The sequence below is a fragment of the Ovis aries genome, chromosome 2 (genome assembly GCF_016772045.2).
Source record: "Ovis aries strain OAR_USU_Benz2616 breed Rambouillet chromosome 2, ARS-UI_Ramb_v3.0, whole genome shotgun sequence".
NCBI classification, from domain to species: Eukaryota; Metazoa; Chordata; class Mammalia; order Artiodactyla; family Bovidae; genus Ovis; species Ovis aries.
In genome coordinates this window covers 118,396,254-118,415,609 of record NC_056055.1, presented here as the reverse complement: position 1 = coordinate 118,415,609, position 19,356 = coordinate 118,396,254, and the positions used below count along the sequence as shown (strand labels likewise).

The following is a 19,356-nucleotide window of genomic DNA, read 5'->3' as shown; positions in this document are numbered from 1 at the left end:
AAGGACCCCAGGCAGGATGGATTTCAACGCCCAGACCCGACTGATGATTCTTTTTTTCTGCCAGGGGCTGCAGCTCGCAGTTTGTGGTATCTTAGTTCCCTAACCGGAGATCAAACCAAGCCCCTCAGAGCAGTGACAGTCTTAACCACGGGAGTGCCAGGGAATTCCCTCGACTTTTGATTCTTAAACGGGGATGACAGGCAGCATGTCTGCCCACTCAAACATTCCTGCCCCACCTGTGTTCCAAAGATTTAACTGGTGAAGAAACCACTTTTGTGCCATAAGCAACAAAGACTGTGTATCAGAATGCAAAGTTTGCAAGGATTTTTGCAATGAAATATAAAACAAAAAAAAAATGTTTCCAAGTCCCACCCACCCTGAATCTCCAAGGCCTCATCCCACAGTAATCTTTTTTTTTTTTTTTTCACAAGTCCTCGTGTTCTGGAAGTCGTTGTCCCCTGACACCAGTCCACAGAGATTCATCATCCTTTCCCGTGGGCCCCTGGTTGAGAACGGCTGACCTACTGAGGAAGCCAAAGGGCCTTTCTTGGGAGACTGTCACTCTAAAATTATCTCCTTCCTCTTTTAGTGATTTTCCCTTTCCTTTTGAAATACTGGTGAGAGTAAAAAGTGACGTTTGGTGTTCTTTTTTTACGTCCTTAACTGGTACATAAAGACTTGGCTGCCGTGTATGTCAGTCCCACAACAAGGGCTTGAAATACAACTGTCTGGTCAAAACCAGCCTCTCCCAGCCTCCCAGCTAGGCCCCTGGGAAAGGTAGGGACTGGGTGGGGGTGGTGATGGGGGTCTCCTCCTGCGCACCCACTGCCAGGTGGAAGGGAAGGGCTCTGACCCCAGGTAAGAAGTTTCCAAATGATTCCAGCTGAGAAACCCTGCCCTCCTCTCCTTTCTCCCCCCTCCCCTTCCCAGGAAGCCTGACATTCCAGCCTATTCAGCAGATAAGCTAGTGGCCAGCAACCAGAGCAAGGCCACCCAGACCCCAGAGGAAGCTAGGGTGGGCTGCGGTGGGTGGGGGAGGCTGGAACAGCTGAGAACAGAGGCAGGGGAGCAGAGGGGCAGGGGCCAAAGTGAGGAAGGGGTTGGGAGTTCCAGGAGGGGGCTGGGCTGGGCCAGTGGGGTGAGGTGGCACCCACAAGGCAGAAGTAGTCGTTAATCCACAGGCATCCCCAGAGGCTGCCAAGCATTCTCTAAGAGAGGGAGGTGTTCAGATGAGGAAACTTGAGCCTAACATCCCTGGTCCCGGGGTAAGTAAACAGGATCTAGAATCTGAACACAGCCATCGGTCCCCAAACCCCCTGGCGCAGAAGGAGCCCCCTTCCATGCGTGGGAGCCTGGGGAGGGGAGTCAGGCCACAAAGGGTGCCCTAGAGCCCCAAGAGGGTGCAGGAGCGGCCCAGGCTTGGCCATGACTAGCCTCCTCCCCTCAGGACCACCCATCAGGCTGAGTGCATTCCTAGATGTCAACAGACCCAGAACCTCCAGGAGAGGCCTCCATGAGGATAGGAGGGCTTCTGGAAGGGCCAGGGCCACCCAGAGGGGAAAGCCACCTCCTTCAGCACTCAGGCACCACCCCGCCATCCAGACCCCACCCTTCCAGCCTTCACCCCACCTGACCCACACTCCAGGGCAACAAAGAAACTTTTCACCAACTTCTCGGGGTGGGCCCAGGCTGCCCGCTCCTCACTGCCCGCTCACCCCACACCATCCCCCATGGGTCTGGCCCTCACAGAGAAGGGGAAGTGGACTTGGCCCCTAGGCGCCGAGGGCTGGGACTGGAGCTGAGGCTTGGTGGTCTGCGACGCCCTCCCCCAGCTTCCCAGCTGTGCTCTACAGTGAGCAGAGTAAGATCTCTGCCCTGGAGGGGTCAGTGCTCCAATGGAGGCATGTCCAGTGGCAATCGAACAAAAACAGCGCAGGGCACGGAGAGGGTGGGGCTCAGGAAAGTGACCTGATGAAGGAGAGAGAGCATGCTAGGCAGGGGCCACAGCATGCGCAAAGGCCCTGGGGTGGGAAGAGCAAGGCTAGAGTGTGAAAGAGGACAGGAGGGTGGGCGGAGGAGGAAGATGCCCTGGAACGCAGGAGTTGAGGCCTTTGCACGATTCCTCAAGCAATCCCCTCTATAACCTCACAAAGCAAGTACTACTATTACCCCACTTTGCAGATGTGGAAACTGAGGCACTGCCTTAAAAACTCCACGGGGTCACACAGCCAGGGAGCCTGGCTGCAGAGGCTGTAAGCACTGTATGAACTGCCTTGCAGCCAGGGCAGGGCCATGGAGCTTTGAGACTCCAGCGGGGAGGAGGAAGTCTGGAGAGCTGTGCTCTGACTCACAGTTCTAAAGTCCCAGGCTGCCCAGACCTCAGAGCAGGCTGGAGCAAGGTGAGGAGGGGTGAAGGATGGGGTGACAGGGAGAAAAGAGAGGGGGACAGCGGGAGTGAGCGACGAGAGGAAAGGAACCTGCGGGTCACTGTGAGCTGGATGTCCCCAGAGATGCTGGGGAGGGAGGTGGGGACGGGAGGCCAAGGCAGGCCCACTGCTGGGCTCTTGAGGCCCCCCTCCTCACCCACGGCCCCCCAGGGGCTCCCACCCCTGGCAACCAGCTCCAAGTCTGGTCTGGCCGGTGACCAAGAGAAAGGAAAGAAAGGAGGACCCTTGGGACCCCTGCTGATGGGGAGAGTCGAAGGCGGGGCAGGAGAGATAGGGAGCAGGTCCAGGCTGTGCATCCCTGCGCAAGGAATTCCATCTTTCAGAGCCCTGAGTCTCATCAGTAAAACTGAGCCAAGACCTCTCCCTCAAGGAAGTGTGAGGATGAACTAGGGCTGTGTAGGTCAGAGGGTCTAGCACAGAGCGCGGCACTGGCCTCCCCCGACCCCCCGCCGCCCCTTGACCCCTGCTGACCTAGGACTGTGCCCACCCAAGCCAGTCCGCTCTCCCTAACCCCTGTCCCTCCCCAGCCCAGCCCACACATGCCTTTCTGCGCTGGTGCCTGGTGCCCCGAGCTCCCCATGACTCACCCAGGCTTACAAGGAGACAACTCGCCCCACCACGCCCTACCTCCCGCTCCTGGCCCCACCTCCCTCAGCAGACTCCCCCCGACACCCCCCCCACCCGGCTCTGCAGGGACCCTGCCAGCAGCCCCACCACTATGACCCTGCTCCTGAGCCCAAACAGCAGCTGGAAGTTCTGGCCTCCGAGGCCCTGCAGCAGCCACCACGCGCGGCCCTGGGGCGCCCTGATCCCTAACCTCCCACGCTGAGCCCGGACACAGCCCACGCTACAGAGGAGCCAGGGAGGGCTCCCAGCCAGGGCGCCCCGGATAGCAGTGCCACAAGCCCACCCGCTGGCCCTTGAGGAGGGGCTGGGTGGGGCTGGGTGAGGACACCGCAGCCCTGCCCTGGGCCCAGCCCTCCAGGCCACCTGTTCAGAGATGTCAGCACCGCGCCCCCCCCACCAGAGCCACCGCCCGCCCACCTGTCCCCTCCATGCAAGTGTGGGTGCTATTCTCAGCTCCAGGCAGGCGCCAGGACGCCGGCCATCAGCAGAGGGATGGAATCCGCCCCTCGAGCCCGGCCACCTCCCACCACCCCTCATCAGCTGCTTCCTGGGCTGGGTGAGGGGCAGCCCTTGTGGAGCAGCAGCAAAGCAGGAGCCCACCCCCAGCTCAACAGAGCACAGAGCCAGAGCCCGGGGAGGGCAGTGGAAGGTCCTGCCTCCATGCACCCCCCTGGGGCCAAGTCTGACCCAGGAGGGACCACGGGCACCCCCGCAATATTCATTAAGAAATCTCTTCCCCACTGATGCCAGGCCAAGTCACCTCCTCCATGTCACCTCCTCCAGGCAGCCTTTCCTGATCTCACCTCAGGTACATGAACTCACTCAGTCCTGTAAATGCCCTCAGCCCTTTGCCTATGTCTGTTCAACCTAATGTGCGACCAGGCTATTCCTTCATTTTACCACTCGGAATCGTCCATAGCCACATCTGTGAACCGGGAATGGTTAACAAGTACCTAAAGGACATAAGCCGTGGTATTTTTTCCCCAACACAGTATTGCTTTTGCTTATTATTGTCATTCACAGGAGCTGATGCCCAGAGTCAGCTTTAAATAGTTCCACCCGGTCCTGCCAAGCAAAAGCGCAGGCACACACCCCGCCCACAACACTGCAGTGGGGAGGGCCTCCACCCCTCCCCACCCTCAGTCCCGCGGTCACTCCCAGGCCCCCGGCTGCCCAGGGGGCAGCCCCAGGGGCTCCCCTACCTCTGCCCCTGGACTGATTCCAAGTCCCCAGCACCTGTGAGGACGCTCCACTTCGCAGATATGGTGGATCAAAGGGTGGGGACTCACAGGTTCTCACCGGTTCAGAACAAGGTGGTCCTCTCCCAGCCCAGGCCCAGGCCCACTGCTTTCCCCTGGTTGGGGGTGGAGGAGCTGGAAGAAGGCTGGGAGGGGGCTGGGAGGGAGCACAGACCAAGCGAGGGTGAAGGTGAGCACGGGAAACAAGAGTGGCCAAGAAGAGATGGGAAGCTGGGCGGCAGTCACCCCGGCAGATGCGGTGACTGTTCAGGACACCAGGAGGGCTTTCCCAGGCTCTCTCCTGCTAAGCCTGCACCGCTATTCTTGGGCTGGGGCGGAGCAGAGAAACAGGGTGGGCAAGGCGAGGCCTGAGGGGAAGGTCCTGGTCCTCCCAGCCCAGCAGACGCAGGAAATCAGGAGCTGGGGCCTTCCTTCCCAGCCTGAGACCACAAGGGACAATGAGGGGGCTGCTAGAAGCCTGGGCAGTCACCACTCAGGGTCCCATCTCTACCCTCCAAGTGGAGAGGTGAGGATCAGGTGGACGCAAAGGGCCCCTACATCTCTGACTTATCAGGACACAGGCCGAGCATCAGCCCTGGAGTCTATCTTGCAGTCTAGAGAAGTCCTCGGGGTGAGACCACATCCCTCCCTGAGAGGAGCTGAGGCAGCTTACCTGGCCCTTTCCTCCCCAAGGGCCCTCCTTCCCGAAAGAAACGCGATTCAACAGGAAGGGAAAGCTGAGCTGCAAGAGTCACCAATTTAAAAAAAAAAGACAAAATCACAGGAAAGTGTCAAAGAACAGAAAGGAGTGGAGCAGGGCATGGCTTGAGGTGAACACCCAGGGGCAGATCCCTAGCCAGCCCATGGTATGACTCTGGACACTTACGGAGCAGCTGAGAGCTGCAAGGGACTCCTGCTACCTACAAGGAGCCTGGGTCGGGGTGGGGGGGAGGCGCTGAGCACGACGGGAAGGGGTCCAGGTGTCACCTGGCCCCTGCCAGGGCCCCTCTGGCCCTCCCTCTCTCTTCTTCCCCCACGGCCTCACCATCTGGATCCCAAGCTGAGCCAGCACACCTCCGCCACTGCTGGGCCAAGGCTGGTCCGGACTCGGGCAGGAATGTCCAACAGGACCCGCAAGCAGAACGCCCCATGCCCGCTAAGGCACCTTACACCCCCACCCCAAACTGCAGTGTCCTACAGCATGAAATGGAGGCACGTGTCCCCCATTAAACCCTCACACACAAGAGCACCGAGGCTCAGAGCGGACAGGTAACTTGCCCAAGGTCAAGGCCTTGGGAGGAGCAGAGCTGGGATCTGAACGTGGGCTTTCCACCCGCCACACTGTGAGAGATACTCTGCTAAAACTTTCCCGTTCCTGGGGCACATAAGCCCCTCACCCCAACTGACTGCGCTAAGGGCCTACTATGCACACTCGGGTGCAGGGTCACAGACTCCACCGTCCAAGGCTTGGGCCTAGCAGGGGGCACTGTCACCCTGTTTTATGGAGAAGCAAATTGAAATGAGGTCAAGTAAGTGACCCAAGTCCCCAGAGGAGGGGAGAGGAGGGGATCAGAAGCGACTTGCGCTGAGAGCCGCCTCACACCCCGGCCCCTCACCAACCACCGGGCTCCGAAGAGCCCTGCGCTGGCTGCAGGCTGTGGGGAGGCCTGCCCTGGTCTCTCAGCGCACACAGCAGGACAGGGTGACCTGAGACTGCAGTGACTCAAGTCAGGGCGCAGGCACCGGCTTCTGCCCGCTGCTGACCACGGGCTTCCTGCAGGGCTGACTCAGCTCTCCCGCAGGCCAGGCAGCCCAGCACCCACACCTCGGGGCAGCGCCCCTGCTCTGGTACCAGGCCGGCCCCCAGCTGGCCCACCAGCTCCAAGGCAGCACCACCCCCAGCCCACAGGAAGGGCCCTGACCCCTCTCAGCGGTGGCCCACTCCAGGCCCACGGCCCCCTCCAGCAGGAGGCCTGGGCTGGTAAACCTGGGAAGACAGTGACATTCCAGCTCAGCCAGGCCCACTTCCAGAGCAGAGTGCTCCACAGAGCCCATGGTGGGGATACACGCACACAGAGGCACACACACACCGGCACACACACACACACACACACCCTCCTGGCTTAAGTTATATTTCAGGAAAACATTTTCATCTTGTCCCAGGTTCAGCAAATGCAGCCAATTAGTTGCGGATTCCGTCTCTCAGTTTAGATCAAGATTCAACTTGTATTTCTGACCATTAATTCCTCTTCAAGTGTCCCTACCCACCCCCACCCCGCACCCTGGGCCCCCAGCCCCACTCCCGCACCCTCCCCAACTGTTTCCCCACCCCCACACACATCCCCCTCTCCCCGCACAGCGCTGGCATCTGGGACTCTTTCTACTGAGGCCCCCTAAGGAGCGCTGTGTCAGGCCAGCCCTGCCTACATCTGACATCGACCTTCTGGGGTCCCCGTGACTCCTCTGTGACGCCAGGTTCCCCCACCACCATGGTGGAGCCAGAGGAGAACCAGGGGCCATGTGAAAAGCTCCAAGGTGGCTTTTCTGCAGGGTCACCTTCTCCTCCAGCGTGTCAGCCTCCTCCCCAACCTCCTCCCCCCCCACCCCACACACCCCCCTTCCCCCAGGTGTTTGCCCCACAAAGGCAGTCCGCACACGCTGGCTTTCATTTGAAAACACTTAGGCATTCATATTTGCACTACAACAGTCTATTTCCAGCACCACCCAACCACCTTCTCCCCCATTCAGGGATGGGGGTGGTAGCTCCCAGGAAAGGCCAGCCTGCGGCCAAGTCGGAGAACAGGGGGCGGGGGGGTCCCAGGGCTTCCTTGAGCTCCAGCGTTCTCATCTCCCCAGTGGTACCATAATCCAGTCGTGCCGACCACACTGGTCAATGAGAAGAACACACAAAAAATGGCAGGTGGGAGGGCTCTGAGTAAACCCACGAAATGCCACAGAGATGCTCACCTGTCCTCCCTTCCAGAATCATCCAAACCCAGCTGGACCCAGTAGAACTCTGTTCTGCCAGGGGAATTTCATGCTTCCTCATTCCCAGATGAGCAACTGAGGCTCAGCGGCCAAGCCAGGCTTCCACCCAGGTCTCTAAGCTCCGGTTCTCCTTTAGCTGCACCTCCAACTCCTCAAATGAATGAGTGAATGAGGGATGGGAGACCCCTCAACCCAGCCCACCTGGAACCATTTGCCCTCCCCTGCCCCAACCCACTCAATCAAGCTCTGGTTCAGGGGGCGCTTTGACTTCCCTCCTGTGGGAAATGATACCACCCTTCCCAATTTAGCGTTTTCAGACTATACAGGGAAAAAGAGAACAGAAACTGCACTGCAGTTCAACTTCAAGAATCTGGTCATCAGCAAAGAGAAACAGCTCAAAACACAAAAGCCAGAACAGTCCCTACCTGTGGGTTCCCAGGGGTTCCCCAAGATGTTCCCTGGAACAGAACCTGCGTTTCCCCCCCAGCAGGCCCTGATCATATCACCTCCTCCTGGACTCTCGCCACAAGTCCATGGGCAGGAACCCCCGTTCCCATTTACAGAGGAGGAAAGGCGGGCTCAGAGAAGGCATGACTTGCCCAGGACCCCAGAGCAGGCGGGTAGTTCCTGCGATCAACCTCCTTCTTCCTCTTTCCTTGTTCAATCTCTCTCCCTGACTCTTGCCCACATGCCAGGGGCCCAACCCAGGTCACCATCTTCGTCCACCTTATCACCTACATCTGGTCCCAAGGTAGTTGTTGATAGGCTGGACGACATGCCTTGAGAGAGGTGGTGCTGCCTCAGAACAGATAAGGGGATGGGGGGCCACATGGGGGCGGAGAGGGAGCAACAGGGGTCCCCTAGAGGCGTCTCTGCAGCCCTGCCCCCTGGGGCCAGGTCTGACCTCAGTGCCCAGTGCCAGGCCTCGGCCCGCCCAGGGCTCCAGTGTGTTGGCTGCAGTCCTGGGGAGAGGCTGAGCTGAGCAAGGGTCCAAAGAAAGTAGCAGCAGCTGTTGGAAAAAGGGCTGGCAAGGCTCTCCGCTCACTCCAGCCCCCTTCCGGCTCCACAGTCTCTGCAAAGCTCCTCAGGCACAGGCCTGGGTGGGAACCCAGACCCCTCACCAGCCAGCCGCTCGCCCTGAGCCTCGTCCACTCCTCACCCGGCCATCTGCGCTCAGAGCCAGGATCCCAACCAGCTGGCATGACCCCTCACCCTCTGAGGACCCAGCCCGGCTCTGATCCAGGACCAAGGGGGCCTCCACTTGGCCATCTGCTCTGGTCTCAAAAGGCGAGTGCAACAGGGTGCCTGGCCCCGGGGGTGAGCTGACCCACTGACCCCTCGCAGCTGTCCAGCTCTGCCAGCTTAGCAGCGTCATCCCCTCCACGGTGCCACCCTGGGGCCTTGAAACACAGAAGGGCAGGCCTGCATGCAGTGGGAGGGGATGCAGGATGCACAGCAGCCTTCCGGGAAGGCCACGACCCCAGCCCTGACGTAGAGGACTCCAGGACGCCAGCCCTGCCTTCCTGGGCACAGCTGGATTCTGGCCGCCTCAGGAGGGCAGGCCACTTCCTCCAAGCAGTCTTTCCTGACGGCCCAGGCCTTATGGAAGGTGCCGGTGCCCTTCCCCCAGCTCTCCCCAGTGCTGCGATGGGCACGGAGTGTGGGGCTGGGAGCTCCTTGAGGGCAGGGCCCGTTCTCCTCCTCTGAGTGCCCTCAGCAGCAGAGAATGGCAAGGGGAAGAGAGGCGACAGGATGCCAGGAGCTGGAGCAAGGAGCAGCCCGAGTATCCCTAGGAAGGTGCCCGGGGGCTCCAGGATCGGGGGGCAGCCTGCAGGGGCCCTGAGAGCCCCAGCCCAGCCCGGCAGTGACAACAGTGGCGAGTCCCTGCCCCCAGCACTGCGGCGGCGGGTGGCTGCTGCCTGCCGCCGGCTGCCACCCACTCACTCCCCAGCCGCTGGGGCTCAGCTCCCACCCTGCTGCAGCCTTCACACTGCACAGGCAGGCGCGTCTCCAACTCGCCACCCATCCACCGAGCCCCTCGTCCACTGAGCGGGGCCAGCAGCAGGGACCCAGCCCATCACCACAGGCTTGGGCACAGCATATGGCAGTCAGTCAGTCGTGCCCAACTCTTTGCAGCCCCATGGACTGTAGCCCACCAGGCTCCTTAGTCCATAGGATTCTCCAGGCAGAAATACTTGAGTGAGTTGCCACGCCCTTCTCCAGGGGATTGTCCCAACCCAGGGATCAAACCTGGGTCTCCCGCATTGCAGGCAGATCCGCTGCTGTCTGAGCCACCAGGAAAGCCCCTGGGCACAGCATAGGGGGACACACATGCCCCCGCCCAAGGGCACCGTGCGCAGCACCAAGGTCAAACCCCAGCACCAGGCTCCAACCCCCACCGTCCATCCAAGCTGTGGGCTCGCTCCTATCCCATCTGGGGTGGCCCTGGGCCCTGGGTCACAGCCTGGGCCTGAAGGTGAGGTCCAGGAGGCCGAGGGGTCTGAGTGCGGCCGTGAGTCTTGGGGCTGGCAAATTACAGAGACCCTCAGGTCAGTAAGCCCCAAGACCCAGTCACCCCAAAGCTTTCTCATATCGGAAGAGATGACCCAGGCCAACGTCTCTTTGGCAACTGGTGCAAAGCCAAGGAGGGCTCCCCAGCAGAGCCCAGCCCACTCCTAAGAAGGCCAGCATCTAGGCCCAAGCCCTGCAACCTGTGGCTCAGGTCAGCATCATCACAGCCCTGAGACTACCGTGGGAGGAACTTCTGAGTGTGGTGCCCAGGCCCCTGGGGATGGCCTGTGCCAGGGCCATCATACACCCACCCACCCCCGAAACTGACCCCAAGACCTGGGCTCTGACACCCCTTGTGCTCGCTGGAGGCGTGAAATCCTGCAGCCACACTGCCCCTACCCCTCCCAACCCACACCCGGAACCCACGACCTCCAGGACCTCTGCCAGCCATCTGCCTTTCTCCATCCCCCTGAAGAATCCAGGCATCAGGCAACACGGATGCACTGAGCGCCTACTGTGCGCACAGCTGGGGGCACCGTAGTGACTGCAGCAGACAGCACCCAGCCGCGTGGAGCAGATGTTCCAGGGGCTTGCCGAGCCACCACCGAACTTCAGCGCGGACCAGGAGAACAGCCAACCCACCCCAACTCCTGGCGGCCAGTTCACAGGGTAGGCAGCAAACTGCCCCAGGGCAGGAGGCCCCCAGACATTTAGATTCCACACCAGGAAAATCTTCTCAGCTTGGGGGGGCAGGGATCAACACTGTGACTATTTCCTCCCCAAGAACATAGGAAACAGCTAGTAGTACCATCATTTCTTGAGAGAAACACGGCTGCAAAAATATCAACAAAAGTAGGTGCAACCTCAGGATAAAGTGCGCTCCTTTATATTGAGCAAAGCAGACAGCCTTCATATCTGGGAACACACACACACCCCCCCATTTGTCCCCCTTGCAGGAACTCCTGTCCCTAGACTTGCCCCACGAAACCCCAGGCTGTCCCCTCACCTTGTCCATCTGCCCTGAGTCCCCTTAGTCATATCCGACTCCTCGTGACCCTGTGGACCATAGCCCGCCAGGCTCCTCTGTCCATGGGACTCTCCAGGCAGGAAATCTGGAGTGGGTTGCCATTTCCTTCTCCAGGGGATCTTCCTGAATCAGGGATCAAACCCATGTCTCTTATGTCTGGCAGGCAGATTCTCCACCACTAGCACCCAAGGCCTACCAAATACGTCCAAACAGAAAGACCACACTCTGAAGTATAACCTTAGACGCCAGGTGGGGACCCGGGGACACACAAGCAGCCTCAGACCTCATTTAACGGGGGAGAAGGTCTTGGGACCCAAATTTATCAGCTGACACTGCTCGCGCCGCCTCCTGGGTGGAGACCCACATCTTATTTGCAGTGCGTGTCTCGGGCGTTCCCCCAGCCTGAGGGCCTAGTCACCAAGGGAGACGCAACCTCCCAGACAATGGACCAGAACAGCCCATGGGCAAGCGACACCACTGCTCTGAGCCTCAGTTTCTTCATCTGCCAAGTGGGAGTCATGATGACCTCCCAGGCTGCAGGGGGGATGAGAATTCTCACCAAGCACCTGGCACTCAGCAGGTCTGCAACAAAATCAGGCTATTTTTAAGTTAATATTTGACAAAGGCTTCCCTCGGAGCAGGAAGAGCCTGTCTTTCTCCTCTCAATTCCCCAGCCCTGACCCCTGCCAGCCCTTGGCACTGAGCCAGCTTCACTGCCTCTCTGGGAGCTGGCAACCTCTCTGGGGAGGCCCCAGGAGCCCAGGGTGCCAGCCAGCTCCCGGCACAGGAACCACCAGCCCTGCCCCTCGCTTGTGTGTCCAGTTAGTCTCACAGCATCCTCTGCGGCTCACTCCACTGACTTCAGGTGAGGAAAGTGAGGCTCAGAGCGCTCAGCGCAACCTGCCCAGGGAGGTAACTGGTGGAGCGGGATTCAAGCCCAGCTCTCTAGAAACCAAATGGTTGTCACTACCTTGCATCACTACCTCGCGTTGCTGCTTGATGTGGAAATTTTGCAAACGGTCCTCCACAGGCTGGGCCGTCTTCAGTGCCTGCCCCTTCCCTTTTATTGTCCCCTCCTACCTCCCTTCTTACAACCACCAAGCTGCCCTGGCCTGCACCGTCAATGCCCTGCAGGGTGGTTTCAGCATGAGTGCCCTTTTCTTTGCCTTTTAATCCCAAAGGGAGACTTGCCAAAAAAGGAGCTTACGTATGGGTGACCTACCAGGGTGACATCCAACAGGAAGCCCTGGTCCCCCAGGTGCTCTCTCACCTGGAGACCAGAAGCTTTGGCCCAGCTTCTCCAGGACCAGAGGCTGCCCTGGTGGCTCAGCGGCAAAGAATCTGCCTGCAATGCAGCAGCTGCAGGAGACGCAGGTTCAAATCCCGAGTCAGGAAGATTCCCTGGAGGAGGGCACTGCAACCCATTCCAGTATTCTTGCCTGGAGAAACCCATGAACAGACGCGCCTAGTGCTATAGTCCATGGGGTCACAGAGAGTCAGACATGAGTGAAGCGGCTTAGCACACACCCACACACCCGCACGCACACACACCCTCACCAATCCCTTACACCATGTGAGCACTGGCCCTGGCATCCTCGGGAAAGACTGCCCTGAACCATCAAATTCCACTATGGAAAGGCTACCCTGCCCTGTATCTACCTGCCACCATACGTTTCGTTTCTAGACTGCCTACCCCCTGGGAGGAGGGGAGAGCACCAGCTCCAGGTGGTGAGGACTTGGCTTTGCTCAGCCCTGTATCCCCCTCGCCACATAGCGCCTAGCGCACAGTGGGTGTTTAGTATTTGTTTTCGGAGTAAATGAAGACGTAAACCCTGTGGTTACTTTACTGATGGTCAGAGGGAAGCCTGGGGGCGGGGGGGAACACTTACCCAGGGCCACAGGATTTACCACGTACATGAGTTCAGATTCCCACTCCCACCCCGACCCGGAAAACTGTGCGATGCCCTTCCCCATCACATGCTGCCCCTCTGCACATACACACACAGACACGGGCACCCACACATGCACACACTCCACCCTGGGCTGATCCATCCAGTGCTCAGCAGGGATTAGCTGTCTGCAGGGCCCTGTAATGGACACTGCAGGGAGAAGGGCAAGGAGGAGGGCCGGGGGAAGGCAGGCCTCTGGGCCACGGTGCGGCTCGGGCCACGGTGTGGCTCTGCCCACTGAGACTTGGTCTGTGGCTGACTGTTGTCCAAGGCCCTCCTCTCCACAACAGGTGTGGGGAGGGGACCATTGTTATCACCTTCTCACACAGAAGAAACCGGCCTCAGGAGGGTCCTGAAACTTGCCCAAGGTCCCAGCTCGTCGGAGGAGCCCAGAGCCCTGCGCCACTGCTGCCTGCCTACCCAGCCCATGCCTGGGCTCTGCCTCGGACATACCCACCCCAAGACCCAGGGGGGAAGGACACAGAGGTTCTAGAACCTCAGGGAAAAAGTACAGGCAAGGCCAGGCTAAGGCAGGCAGGAGGATCAGAGGCACAAGTTGTGCGGGCCAAGCTGAGCGGAGGGCCAGGAGCCTGGGCAACGCCAGAGAGGGCAGGTTAGAAGGGGACCCAGCGGGGTCATCTGAGAAGACAGAGGTGAAGAGTCGAGGCCTCAGCCTCTCTGAGAAGCCATGGAATTCACAGATCCCACCGGCGTTCAAGATTCAAGCAAAGCCAGCCCAAATCTACCCCCCAGCCACCTCCTGACACACCCCATACCTTCCATTAGTGACCAGCGGCTCACTCTCCCACTCCACACACACTCCCTGGCCCACAGCTGTCCCCCCCCCCCCCCCCCCCCCCCCCCCCCACCCCATCCCCAGGCCCCAGGCAGCCCCATGAGCCAAACTGGGCAAAACAGCCTCTGCCTGCTTTGGGCCCTGCATGAACCAGCAGCGTCGACAGAGGAGGGCCTCAGCTCTGCCTGGGCTCAGCCCAACCCAGCCTGCTGGGGCCCAGGAAGTTTGGAGGCCATGCTTGCAACTTCCCCACACCCACGGACCTCAGCCAAGTGTCCACTGAGCCCCCAGAAACACCCCACCCAGAGATGACGCCTGGCTGGAGAGCCTTCCCTCCAGCACTGGCAAGAGGAACCAACAACGTAAATAACTCGGGTTCAGAGAGAAGCTGATCCGAGCCTGGAGAGGTGCAGAAAAGCGTGTGCAGGATCAGAGCAAAGAGACAAGAGCAGCGAGGCAGAGAGATGGAGGCAAAGCCGATGTGGGGGTGGACAGGAGAGAGGACACTCGGGGGTGAGAGAGAGGCACCCCGACGGGGAGAGCAGTGGGGAATCTGAGGGGAAGAGAGTCACTGACTGCAGCCTGGGGCCTCAGACCCGGGCGGGCTCCCTGCCCCCCACCCTTCCGTGTGGCCTGGCTCCTCTCAAGGCCACTCTGAGCATAAGGCCTGGTTGCAAAGGCCTGGCTCCTACTGAGGAGGTCCGTGGCTACAGCGTGGGAGACCTTGGCCATCCAAATGAGCGTGGCACCGTCACAGCCACGTGTTGGGTTCCTACAGATAACTGCCACTGCACCTTCCCTCTAGGGAGCATCAGCTGTGACCCGCCAGCGCTATTCTGTCCACAGACAGCCCTGGGCCCTAAGCCTCCAAGCTGGTCCTCCCCACTCTCAGCAATTCAGGGCTGGCAGTGAGGGGTGGCGCGGTGCAGAGTCTCCTTTCCTGCACCCTTCATGGGTCTGGCTCCTCGAGCACAGGCTGGCCTCCCTCGCACACGCCCCATGAGGACTTCTGAGCAGTGGAACTCAGGGGCAAGCGGGCCAGATTCTACCCCCACCCCAGCTGTCCCTTTTCCCCAACTGTCCCATCCCGTCCCCACCAAGACCCAGCCGGCCAATCCCTAATCCTCTCTGTCATCTGACCCAGGCTCCACCCCAACTTGACTCTGCCCAGCCACCTACTGAGGCCCAAAAATGGAGAGAGTCATTTATAGAGGGTCCGACAAGCCAAATGCACGAAGGGAAGATGACCTCAGGGTACTGAGCACCCTGCGGGCAGCTGGGGGCTGGGAGGTGAGCCGTGACAGTGCCATGCTGGGCTGCAGACCCCAGGGAGACCCCCAGTGTAGTCTTGTGAGCGCTTCACACCAGGGCCGGAGGCCACAGGCCCTTACAGCAACAAGTAGGTCCCTGCTGGCCAGAGCCACGTGCACCCCGCTCCCCTTGGCACCCCGGACCCAGTCAGGCCCAGGCACTCCACACAAGTCCTGGTGGGATTTGCTGAATGAGGGAAGGCTGAGGAGCACTCTGGTCAAATCACCCACCCAGCATCAGGGCTCCCACACCAAGCCCCCAAACACCGCTGTGTGTTCCTAACCATCGCTCAGCACTGGCTGGGCCAGGTGAATGTGGGGTACGCACACAGATCTGCCCAACCCCCAGGGAGCACCCAGACCAGCGGTGGAGGCTGGCAGGTGGAGGAGCAACGGCAAGCCCCCGGAGGGACTCACTGGACTGGGGGATAGGATAGCTGGTTCCAAAGGCGCCAGTGAGCAAGCTTTCCTCCCCCACTCAGTCCCCCTCTGAATCCTGGCGGACTGGGCTGAGAGGAGATGGGGCGAAATTGAGGGCAAGGAAAAGGAGAGATGGGGCCCTTCTTCCTACACGGATGTTGCCTAGGCCCTCCAGCCAAGCTCCTGCTTGTCCCTGGTCAGGAAATACCCCGACATGGCAACAGGACAACTGGAATTGCCCAAGGCAAGGTGGGGGGGGGGGGGGGGGCTGCCCATGAGACCACTGACAATGTGAGTTACATGTGGCCCTGAAGGCCGCCGGAAGATGCTGAGGAGGCAGCCAGGCCAGCCGCCGCCAGGCTTCGACACAGACTGAGCAGACTGAGCCGCTGAAGGGCAGAGGGGAGGGACTGGTGCGGGTCGAGGCACCCGGCTTCCTGGATCAACGGGGGAGGCGACTCTTCCAGACTCAGCCAGGTGGCCTGTGCTGCCGCTCTGGCTTCTGGAGGGGAGGGTCTCCCCAGCCAGAGCCCACGGGGCAGAGAACAGCCACCGCGCTAAGCAACTCCAGTCCCACCAGGCCCAGGCTCGGGCAGGGCCAGCCCTTGGCCAAGGCCAGTATCTACAGCTGAGCAGCTGTCAGCCAGCGGCCCAAGGCCACAGAACAGAGGCTAAAGACGGAGGGGCGGCAGCTCAGGGGAGTCAGTGGGAACATGTCACCACACACCCGCAAGGGATGTGGACGGCCCAGGCCTGCCACCCCTGAGATCCCTGAAAGATGCTGCTGCAGAAACAAGGCAAGCAGGGCAAGGGGGACACAGCAAGAGCAAAGGGAAGGCTGGGACATCACTGGAACGGAGGCGAGGAAATGGCCTCAGCCATTCATCTTCCTCAGCCCCTTAGGTGCAGGAAGCAGGCTTAGACCCAGGCACCTAAACGGATTAGCCAGTCATGGGGGGGGGGGGGGGGTGGGAAGGAGGGAGCAAGAGCAGCCGCATCTGCCCCAACCCCCCAATCTGGGCAACTGAAGCCGTCCCAGCCTCCAGCCAGCTATCTGTGGGGCTCTAATCCCTCCGCCCGCCCTGGGGAGGGGAGGAGGACAGCTGGGGCAGGCCAGATCTGGAGTCTGGTTGAGGGCCCTTCCCTCTACTCGACCCACCACCTCCTTAGTCCGGGACCACGGGGATGAGAGGCAGACTCTGAGGGAAGCGCAGGGGAAGCTCCAGCGGCCGCCGCCGCCCCCCACCCACGACGATCACGTGGCTGCATCCTTAGGGAGCCCGCAGGTCTCAGCCTCAAAAGTCATTGTTTATAAACAGCCACAGCCCGGAGGGGGGAGGCCGGCCGGTCTCCGGGTTCCCACCGGCCGTGCGTCGGGCGGGAGAGGGGACAGACCCGGCCGGGGGTTGCTGAGGGGGGGGCCACCCTGGTAGGATCACAGATTCTGCGATCTCAGATTTCAGAGTCGGAGTCGGCAGGGGAAGTGGCGTCAGCAACTGGCGCGATCCAATTCAATAAACCAGAGGCGGCTGGGGATGGAAAGCCGGCGCGCGCGGACCCCCGCCCCCAAGCCCTGCATTTCCTGCACAGTCAGGATGCCACGGGAAGCCCCGGCTCCATCCCCCAGCCTACGACCAGGGGCTCTCCCGGCCGAGGGGTCGTGTTTCCTGCGGCGGCCTGCCGCGCCTTCTCCGCTCCGGCTGGCTCCTCACCCGGCCGCGGGCTCCCAAAGCCAAAGCCGACACCCTCACCGCGGGCGCCGGAAATGCGAAGCCCCTTCTCGGGCGAGGGCACTTCCCCAGGGGCCCGCAGCTCTGCCCTCCCGCGGGAGCCGGACCGGAGCTTCCCGGCCGCGGGCACCCCTGGTGAAAGGAAACCTGGCCGCTCCCTCAGCCCGCGGGGACAGGAGGTGGAGAGGCGGGTGGAGAGGAGGGCACGGCGGGCGCAGGAAGCGCTCCGAGGCCTGGAGCCGCCGCGCCGGCACTCGCGAGCAGAGGCACAGTCTCGGGAATCCCGGATCCCAGCGGCCCTGGGGACGAGGGCCCGACACCCGCCCGGCTAGCGCCGGCCGCGCCCGCAGGGAGGGCCAGGAGCGCCACCGCGCCTCCCAGCCGCCCGGCCTCGGCCTCCAGGCGGAGTTAGCCCGGACCTCGCGCCCCGAGAGCCGGGGCCGCCTCTCCGCTGCAGACAAGCAAAGCAGCAAAGATACAAGCGGCGGGAGCGGCGGGGGGAGGGGAGGGGGGGGAGAGACAGCTGCGCCCTCTCCTGCCCCCGCCGGGGGTGAAGAGACGGGGGCGCGGACGCGGGGGGACACCCAGAGCGCCGCGGGGCGCAGCCTGTGGACCCCCAAGGTCCTCGGCAGCCCTCGTCTGGAGGTGACAGCGCCCGGGCGCGGACGAGGACCAGCCCCCGGCGCGGGGGCAGGGGACAGGTGTCCAGGCGGCGCGGGGGCAGGGCTCGCGCTCCCTCACCTTCTCCTGCGCCCGGGTGAGCTTCTTCTGCACGTTGCTGGCGATCTTCCCCGCCGTCACCCCCTTGCTGCCCATCTCAGCCATTGCGGCTCCGGCTCGCCGGGTGGCGGGGCGGATCTCCCAGCCCGCAGCCCCGGCCCCGGGCTCCCGCGCCGCGCCGCGCACTAGACCGCCGAGCCGACTGGCGGAGGCGGAGCGTGCGCCCGGCGAGCGAGCGAGCGACGCGGGGGCCGAGGGAGGGCCGGCCGGCCGGAGGGAGGCGCAGGGAGAGAGGAGGGGCCGGGCCTCGGGTGCCGGTCAGCGCCCCCCGCCCGCCCCCGCCGGCCGAGACCCTGCCTTTTAAAGGGCCACCGCGGACGCCGGACCCGGTCCGCCGGCGCCGCGGCTGCAGCGGCTGGCGGGACTCCCAGGACACTTCGCTGGCACCGCCCCGGGGCGGGAACTAGTACCACCGCCCCGGGTCCGCCGCCGCCGCGAGCCCTTCTTTCAACCCAGGAGATACCTCCCGCGGCCCAGGAAAAGAGGCCAGATGGAGGAGAAAAGTCCTTTCACAAACCGAAGATAAAGCGGGTGGCGATTGCTGAGCGCCCCGGGAATCCGGGAGCCTGCGCAGGAGCGCGCTCACCGAGGGTCCCCTTCTTGACGCTCGGCCTCTTCTTGGCCTCTAGGTTCACCCTTCTCGACCGGGGTTCTCGGGACGCCACCGGGGAACTGTTCCTCTTGCCTAGTCATTTGCTAACCAGACGCTGGGTCTTCTAATCTGCGGATAATTATTATGATAACAACAGCCGAACGGTACTGAGCGCTGAGGAGTGCCTGGCACTCTGTTAAGTGCCCCCTTGGCAACAGCCCTATGAAGTAGAGCTATTATTTTTCACCTTTTACAAGTGAGACACAGAGGCCTGGAACCAGACCTCTGACTCCACACCCCAGGCTTTCCAAACACTCTATCCTGGGTGGTCGGTCTCCTATTCCGTGCTAGAAGAAGGATGAATGGTCATTATTCAAAGGAAAGAAGGTTAACCTACCAATGACAACTGTGCCAACAGACCAATGACACTTATTCGAAATTAATAAATATGCATTGGGTTTACTGATCCCACCCCCACGGCTCCCCAGAGTCATGCCAGGGGCTTGGAAGGATGCTACAGCATTTTGTTGCCCCGGAGGCCAGTGCCTGTCCCAGGGATGTAGGCTGAACTGAGTAGAGAGAGGAGTTCTGGAAGCCCTCCTGAGGAGGCCTGGACACATCCAGCACCCCACAGGAGCCAGGGTAGGGGGCACTGGCAAGCTTCCAGGAAGAGTAGCAAAGGCTTTTGCAGATCACCCACCAAGCTGAGACCCAGCAATAGAAGGTTCCTCCTGGGCTCCCTGGGAACAAGTTCCTCTCTAGAGCCTGGCTTCTCCACTTTTTCCTGCAAGACTGCTCGGCACTTTTTCCTGCAAGACTGCTCGGCACCTCAGTCCTCCCAGCCTATTCTTATTCCTATTTTGCAGACAGACAGGCTGAGGAACTGCAGCTGCTGAAGGTCAAAGAGATAAGCAGAGATTCAGACCTAGACCCTCCTGCAC

At 61.3% G+C, this 19,356-nt stretch overlaps 1 protein-coding gene across 23 annotated transcripts in view; it reads right to left on the bottom strand.

Annotated features, from left to right (window-relative positions):
• Window positions 1-17,967, bottom strand: part of BIN1 (bridging integrator 1) — a 54,783-nt gene extending 36,816 nt beyond the window's left edge. For all 23 annotated transcript variants that reach the window (XM_027964681.3, XM_027964683.3, XM_027964687.3 and 20 more), the window contains exon 1: window positions 17,785-17,967. In XM_027964681.3, the coding sequence (XP_027820482.1) occupies window positions 17,785-17,868 (84 nt within the window). In that variant the 5' untranslated portion in view covers window positions 17,869-17,967. The remainder of the gene's footprint in view (window positions 1-17,784) is intronic.
• Window positions 17,968-19,356: the final 1,389 nt, after the last annotated feature.